The 8,690-nt window shown below is 44.7% G+C and overlaps 1 protein-coding gene across 2 annotated transcripts in view; it reads right to left on the bottom strand.

Annotated features, from left to right (window-relative positions):
- Window positions 1–627: 627 nt before the first annotated feature.
- LOC104389187 (A-kinase anchor protein 2-like) overlaps window positions 628–8,690 on the bottom strand; it is a 21,064-nt gene continuing 13,001 nt past the window's right edge. Inside the window, exons 4-5 of one of the 2 annotated variants that reach the window (XM_009998144.1) lie at window positions 8,231–8,269; window positions 628–720 (exon numbers count right to left, since the gene is read on the bottom strand). In XM_009998144.1, coding sequence (XP_009996446.1) covers window positions 628–720; window positions 8,231–8,269 — 132 coding nt within the window. The remainder of the gene's footprint in view (window positions 721–8,230; window positions 8,270–8,690) is intronic. The other variant, XM_009998145.1, reaches the window with a different exon arrangement.

Here is an 8,690-nt window from a genome sequence, read left to right as displayed (position 1 = left end):
ATATTGTTGTGATTTGTGGCTGGGGAGGAGTATGCCAAAGTAACGCTGATGGTCTCTTGTGCAGCAGCTGTGGGAGGCGAAGGAACTGCAGGAGGGTTTGCTGGGAGCTGCTGGGGGGCCCATGGAGCTCCTGGGGGCCCCGTGGAGCTGCTGGGGGGGCCGTGGTCCCGGGGGGAATGCCGGGATGTCACTTCAGCCAGTGGGAAGCATGAACGTGAGCCCTGGCTGCCAGCTCCTCCGTGCCGACCTCCTGCCACGTGCCTGCAGCCCCCCCTGGTTCGCGGGGACAACGGCCCCTTTGTGTGTCCCCCTGAGGGCTCCCACCCCCTGCAACCTCCCCATTGCATGATTTCACACAGGGGATGGAGGGAAGGAGATGGGGGGCCTGTTCTAGGACGGTTTCTCCTGTTGTTCTAGGATTGCCAGGAGTCGGATCATCTCTGCGTCTATGTGCATCATCGAGTTTGTTGTGTATTTAATAAATATTGGGACTAAAACGCTGCTGCTTTCGCGGTGGTTTTTCTGTCTTTTTTTCTTTTTTTTTTTCTTCCTTTTTTTTTTTTTGTGTGTGTTTTTTTTTTTTTTGGTTTCAGCATGCCTGGTTGCTGTCTCCACGCTGGAGTGTGGTTACTCATCCTCCTCCCGGTTGGCGTAAATGCCGGCTTCCCAGCGCAGCGCCAGAGCGCTCTTCCTGCGGTTCACCCGGGTGGCCTCCAGGACCTGCTCAGGAGAGAAAGGGAAAAGACAGCAGGTCACTCAGTTGCCACCATGCCAGTCCTTCCTACAAGGCTCCCCGTGCTGCACCTTGTGCAAACTGGGAGGACTCATGCCACGAAGCACTTGCTGATGTGAAGGGGGAAGAGGGGATGGCACACGAGAGCAAAGCCACACCAGGGGAGGACAGCAGTGGTAGGAGTTGTCTGGCAGCATCCAGCTCGCTTCAGTGGAGTCCCAGCTGCCCCTTACCAGCCCAGATGCACAGGGATAGGGTCTTGGACCTCTCCCCAGAGGCAGCTGCACAGCTTTGGTACCAGGAGCCAGGAAACACCCAGCAGGTTTGTCCAGAGGCTGCTTTGGAGCTGCATGTGCAGCCTGGGAAGCAGTCTGCTGTTTACTTCAGGACACCACCCCTGCAGGCAGAACTAGGCAGCCCACACTGCAACTTCTTCTTGCAGTCTTTGGCTTGCAGCTATGCTAAAGGGAAAGCCTGCACACCGTGACCAAAGTGCTCTTGGAATGAGAAACCAGTCCATGCACACAGGAAAGGAGATTTACACAAGCAGCACCTGCACAGCACACAGGGTTGTGGTACACAACGGACCTTGATAGGGTTGCTTTTTTCACAGAGACACACACACACAGAGGCACACATATAAAACCAGACATTGTGTATGTATTATACACATGCACACACAAAAACAATTAACTAAAAAAATAAGAAAACAGTTTTAATATGTGATGTAAAAAAACCCAGCCAACCAAATAAAACCCAGCAAAACCAAAAGCTGTTACTGTGCTGTGCATCTGATATACACTTCAGCAAGTCATGCATGAAACTGGCTGCTTTCCTACCATCTGAGTGAGAAATAAAGGGATCTGGGGCCTTCTTACAGAAGCACATGGCAATGTTGTTTTTTGACAGACACTGAGTAACAGCTCCATGATCAAACTGCAAAGCTGCCAATACCCACTGCCCTCCCAGAGAAGCAAACTTTTGAAATGTCAAAAGAGTCAGTTAAAAACTGTAACTGTAAAAAAAACCCAACAGGCAGTATGTGACTATTTAGTGGGTGAATGCCTGCCATCCCCAGCCCCAAATGCCTCCTGCAAGCTGCTCTGCACACTCCCTGGCTGCAGAAGAGTGGCTGGCCTTTGTAAAGGAAGATTTCTCTTTTATTCTTTTGCATAGGAAGTCAGATGCAGTAAAGACTTAAGTCTTGACTGGAATAAAAATAAGTAATTTATGAGAAAATAAACTCTTCTTTCAGCTTATGACAGGCTGTGGCTGGAAAAATACACAGGTATTAGAGGCTCCTGTACAAGCAATACTGGAAATGAGCTCTGAACTGTCAGCTGAAATTACAGGCCATAACTTAACTTACACCAGCACAGTTCTGCATTTATGCTGTGACCCAGACCTCCTTTCAGGAGCTGAATGCAGGGTGGAGTTTGGCAAGCTTTACTGTTTCTTTGCCCTCCTGGGTTTTTTTTTTTACCATGACTAAGAACAAGCCAAAGAACTAGAGGAAAATCCAGCCAACAAAGATGATTCTGAAGTGTTCAAGGCCAGGTTGGACAGGGCGTGGAGGAACCTGGTGTAGTGGGAGGTGTCCCTGCCCACGGCAGAAGCTGAGCAGTTTCTGTTTTACCCAGTAGAGGGCAAATGTGCTCACAAACCTAAAAATTAATTAAAAAACCCATGCTAAAATCAGTGAAAAAATTGCTTCTGATGCATCAGCCTGTAAGCAGGACACTGGAGATACTCCTGCTGCAGGGATGACGACCAGCAGTTTGAATGGCATGTTTTGGATTCTGAATGCCCAAACCAAGGAAACACAACACAAAGTGAACAATGGAGAAGCAAAATTTGGTTTAGGTATAAGTGCATCATCTTACTATCTTCCCAGAATATGAAAAGGAAGTTGCTGCTCCAGGGTTAGCAATTAAGAGAGAAGGTGGGGGGAAAATGATTTCTTTTGGATGGCAAAAGAAAAATGTGCTAGATAGGAGACTACCAGGACCAGTTCAGGGTAATGATTAAATAAAACACACAACATTATTATTATCCCCACCAGATACTGAAATTTACATTTTAAAAAAGAGGCAAATTTAGCATTGATTTCAAACCAAAACTGCTACTGTGACTGGGCAGTGATATATTTAAAAGAAGTCTACTGAATTTGGTATGTAGGTTTATCACAGCTGAAAATGAATCAAATTTTACATTATATGCAACAGTTTCCAGTCAGTGTCTCCCTTGCTGGAAATCACAATGTTGTGATGGTCTCTTCTGAGGGCTTTAAACAATCAGGACCCTTAGACACAGAAGATTTCTGCTTTGGATCAGCCAGCTTGTCTTTGTCTTAAAGTACGGCAACAAGGTTTTTCCATTTATCATCTGTCTGCAAATGTGCCCAGAAACTTGTCTAGTTGCAAATGTTGGTGGCTGCTCCAAGGAAAGCTGCTTCCAGCATTACACCAGAGATACTGTGGTATCAGTTGTGGTGGTGCAGACCCTCCTCTTGCAGAGCCACACTGCAATATGAACACCAGCCAGCCTTGTTCTTGTTTCAATAGCAGGTGCAGCAGGCTGAGACAATCCGACACTTTCTGATCTTGTCTACTGGTGCAGTGGGTCCAAACAATTGGACACCTTCTAATCCTGGTGCAAATACAGCTACCGGGGGAGATGAGGCAATCCCTCACAGCACCTGGAACTCTCCTGTTAGCAGAACGTACCTGAGACCTCTCCTGCTTGGAACGCAGGCCCTCTCTGAATGTTGCCAAAGATGATTTAACCCAAATCATGGCCATCATGAAAAATACTGACCAAAGTCAGCCACCTTGAGACCCTATAAATATTGGTCCTAAGAGAGAAGCCCCCTGGAGGTCCCCCAGACTGCAGGAAGCTGTGCCCTGTGTCTCAGTCATCTCACGGACAATTTGGTTAATCCAATTGGGAAAAGTAAGTAGCCACCACTTCTCTTAAGCAGGGGGGATGACTCAAATTTTATCAGGCTGTTGTAATTTGATTCCATGGGGTAGCTGGGGGTTATATTACAAATTCTTTGTGAAATTATGTACCAAAATTAACACCTGAACAGGTTAACCTTTACGTGTGTGCGCTTGTACCCAACTTAATTTAGAAAATTTATTAGATCTGTAATTTAAACTCTGTATTAATTAAAACAATTTGTCACTAAGTTTTAGAAAACCGTATTATTTGATTTTGTAATTTAATATAATAGTGTTAATCAATCTTAATCTGCTGCTTTTTCAAACCACACCAGACACATAGTTACGTGTCAAAGTGCTACACTGAAACCCCTACACTTAAACCCTTTGTTGTAAATGGTTGACCCAGTCTGGGACTAGGAGTGGACCCAGCCACGCCCAGACTCCTCTCTAAGGAGTTCAGAAAGGAATGGGGTCCACTCTTGATCCTTGTGAATCCATGGGAGGGTCTTCCTTGTTGTTTTCCCTGGTTCCCCTGAAAGTCACTCTAGGCTGTTCCTGATTCAGTCTCCCCCATCCCTGTATAAATATTTTCCCTTGATCCCTGTGTAAGTCACTCCAATCCACTGCCAGTCCCTACATGTCCCTTCCACATAGTAAGAGCAAACCTTGCCATCAAATTCTGTTAAGCAGCATCTTCAAAAAACTGTATTAAAATAGCCTTTACTTGGTGTCTTTGTCAGAGATTCTTTAAGTGGCCTTAAGACCTTCCACTCTCATCTACAACATCAGCCTTTGCAGGAAAACAAGTACTGATGTCTGGCTCACTATTAATAAACAAGCCCTCTAAGTACTAGAGCTGAAGGTCCTTCTGAATACGTACTCCAGACCTATTCTTCTAATCTACTGAAAAGACTGTTTGGCCTAAAATAACCCTCATTTTTAGTAGGCTGTGTCAGTTTTACACCCGCTAGAGGAAACAATGGGGTAATTATAGCATGCAACTGGAATGACTTTGAGTGGAGAATTGGGACTCCTCAATGCAGCATTGAATTCACAACCCAGGAAGCTGCTTGCCTAAAATAGCAGAAGATCTCAATTTTAAAACATTCTTGGCAGATATTAGGGCTGCCTGTAGACCCCTCACGCATCCAGCACCCAGAGGCCAAAGGAAGGAAAATCTTTTGCTTTTGTTGTTGTGGCCATTTTGGGGGGTCTGTAAGAGGCTGCATTATGACCATGTTACAAACTGCTCCCTCGAGGCTTTTTAAGTGTCCTCCCTGATGTTGCCCCATGTCAGCTCACTGGGTGCAGATGACCCAGGCTGGGCTGGTCAGGGCATTCTTAAGTAGCTGGGCACATCACTGCACACAGGAGGCACATACTGAACATCAGAAAGACCACGAAGTTCACTCAAGCTTAGGCTGAAGAGCTGAGCTGGCTCAGTTCTTGGTAATGGTAAGGCCATGTCAATGAAAAAAGCAATGAGATATAAAATGTTTTATTAGGGAGAGGTGATACCAGCTGCATTAGAAGGGGGAGGAATCTGGGGAGCAGAAGCAGCTGTGAGAGAAAGACAAATGTACCAAGATACAAAGAGCTGTAAAAAACACTCTTCACCTTTCTGCAAAAAATTTCTGTATGGATTTGGTGGTTGCAGCTCTGGGGTCTCATTAAGAATTGCAGAGGGCTCTTTCCTGCCAGATTTCATTTATTTTTGAGGACTAAAAAACCAAACCAAACAAAAAAAACAGCTGCCACTGTCAGGTGTAAGATTATCTATCCATCTTACAGATAAAGACTAAACTGTCCTGAGTTTCCCTCCAAAGAAGGTAACAATAATTGCTCTCTTACTAGCAACAAGACAATAAAAAGCAATATACAGTTCTCCCCACTGAGAACTATACAGTGCAGCTGATTTTTTTTTTAACATAGGCAGCAAAACTAGTGTGGAAGCAAAATTCTTTTTTTCTGAAGCTTAATATTTTACTGATTCCTCCCAGCTGGACCTGGAGGAAGTAAAAGCAATATAAACAGGCAACACAAAGGTCTAGGTGTCTAAAATCTACCGGTTCCAAGTTCAAAAATCACTGCACAAGACACGTCCAAGGAGCACACTGTGCAGAAAGAAAGAGAAGCACAAGGGCAGGGGACAGGCTGCCTGCTCACACAGACATGAGTGTTCACACTCAGGAACGATAAAATAAATGCTTTAACATAAAACTGGAACTACTGAGGACCAAAGAACATCAGTTTCTCCAGCATAAAAGTATTTTCTTTACTGTGCCTACTATTCCCTGAATATATCAGACCTGTAGTAAGCACAGTGAGAAGTTGAGTATTTCAAACAAAACTGTGTTTACTTGAAACAAGACACCAACAGCATTATACCGTCAGTATTAAAATAAACTGTGTGCCTATTAAATCTAGTATGTTTGGTTTCTGTTTTGTAACAAAAATTTTCAGCAGTAGTCCTTAATATTGCTTAAGTGTCACCTTACCACAGTATCTCATACAGCATGATGGATACTAAGCAAACTCAGGATGATATCCTGTAGCTGTGAAGATGCGTACAGTTTTAAGAATAAAAGCATAAGATTTTGAAGATAAAAGCAACCTTTATCTGCGCAGGCATGTAATTATCTGTGATCTCCTGAAAACATCAGACAGATGTGCTTTAAACACAGGTTGCAGGAGTCTGGAGGTAATAAAACCACACGAGTCTAAGGAAGCTGGCTGCTGTTTGCTGCCTGTGGCTTAGCTTCAGCAGTCACTGCCCCTTGCTTGGAGGGTTGCTGCTTAACAGAGCGGAGCTGCCAGATGGATGGTTCCCAAGCCCCAGCTCCCAGTGGCACAAGCACAGCTGGGTCAGCTCCAGTGCTGCTGGAGAGGGCTGAAATTGAGCCACCTGCCTGGACCGGGGCAGATCACAGAGGGATCTGGTGAACAGAAGCCACAGTTTGGCTCTGGGATCAGCAGAGGGTAGCAGGGCATCATATCTTGAGTCCTGCTGTTCCTTCCAAAATGACTGCCCAGCTTAAGCTGAAGGTTTCCAGTGAGAAATGAATGGGCTCTTCAGTCTAAGTCTTAACACTGGGGATCAGCCAGGCAGCATGCTTCCACCTGCACACAGAATCACCATGTCCTACAGCCTTTTTCATCTCTATCTCCTTTCCCATCCATGCATGGTCATTTCCAGCTCATTACTCCTTGTGTCATCATCATTTTACAAGGTGGACACGCAGCCCTTCCGAGCAGATGGCCAAGGGCTGGGCATGTAGAGTCTACACCTGAGCTTCTGCCTCTCACACATCAAAGGCTCAGGTCACTACTTACTGTTCATAAATCGTAACTCAGATTATTGTGCAGATACTACACAGGAGAAGATGCCCAACCTGTGTTTAAAACCAGGTCTCTGAAAGCATGCTGCTCTTATACTGATTAACCCTCTATAAATACTCTACACTAAGATCAATCACTGGCTTGGATCAGTGAGCTAAAACCCACACTAAATTATTTAATGAATAGGAAATGGCCTAGACCTCACTTTGCTCTACTCTGCAGCACTGAACATGTTCATATACTTGTCTTGAGGTAGCTGATGTGGTCAAACACATTATCAAATAGGGAAATGGTGGAAGTTTAATGTTTATTAAAAAAGCTGATGTTGGACAAACAAATGTCAGTCATTACCACAATCTGTATCTCTTAGAGGAGTCCAGATGTACACACGTGTTCGCACAAAAAACTGCAGGCAACTGAAATGTCCTCATTATTGAGCACCTAGTTCCTAACAAACATGGCAAAAGTGTAGTTGGTATCAAGGCCCTTAACATCGTTTCACGTGGCAGAGTTCAGCTTGCAGGGGTAATGACTGTGGAAGGTACTGCATCTTGCTAAAATATCAACCATCACTGTAAATGTCCTTTCTTTAGCAGGTTTGGGTTTCTTCTGTTCTGAGAATAACACTGATGCTAAGCTGTGGGGCTGTGGTCAGTCATCACATCACAACACACAGGGACTAGGACAGGTTCACAAAATGCACCAGACTGAGGCCATGCACTTGGATCTGACACTCCTCTTCCACAGATGAAGGGTTTGTGTGTGGATTCTTCACAAAATGCTCGAGATTTTCCTAGTGCTAAATACACTGTAATCAGAGACAAAGGATAGCCACAGCAGTTTCACTCAGCATCTGAGGATGCCTGGATCCCAGGTTTAGCTTTGCCAGCTACATGGTAACAGGGATTAAGGCAAAGTTCTCATTTCACACCTCAGGAATGCTCCAGTCCTGGGCAACAGCTGACATCCCTTTAATTACAACGCCCCACCTCCCCCATGCCAGAAATTGTAACTAGAATCCAAGGGTCAGAAAACCTGCCACACAAATATTTGTTGATGAGGGATAAGAAGGAATATCCCCCACACACATTTGCATCCTGGTTTTGATATGAAACAGCACTTGCACACAGCATGAAAATGCAAACTGCAGCAACATGCACTTGGAATCACCATGCAAGTAGAAGCAAAAATAAACAAGCAGTTAAAAAAGTACCTCAGAAGTAACCTTGCTAGACAGTAATTTAGAGGTGTACTGGTAGAAAGGGAAAAGACCAGCATTAGTACATCAAACAAGCATGTTATAACTAGGAAACAAGAACAAAAAGAAATTGCAAGAACTGGCACATCCCATAGCACAGGATTTCAAGCAACTTGGTGTCAAAAAAAACAAACAAACAAACAAAAAGCCCTGATTAGACAGTTTGCTGTTTTTTTAATGACACTGCTTGGCCAGCTGCAGTCTTGTTTACCATCAGTGCTTGACCCATTTTCTTGATGTTTCTTTTTCTCTTCTTTTCTCACCTTTTGAAACCTCTATGACAATGCATCCTCTTTGGAAGAAGAGGCGTCTTGCCTGAGGAGTGAAATTCTTCCAGGAGCAGATGCAATTGATTTGCCCTCCATCTCTGAAAGACCAAACCTGCAGGCTACGGACAGAGTGGCTGCATTGTAGC

Source organism: Chaetura pelagica, unplaced genomic scaffold (genome assembly GCF_000747805.2).
Source record: "Chaetura pelagica isolate M959 unplaced genomic scaffold, ChaPel_1.0 scaffold145, whole genome shotgun sequence".
NCBI classification, from domain to species: Eukaryota; Metazoa; Chordata; class Aves; order Apodiformes; family Apodidae; genus Chaetura; species Chaetura pelagica.
This window is presented reverse-complemented; position numbering and strand designations above follow the sequence as displayed.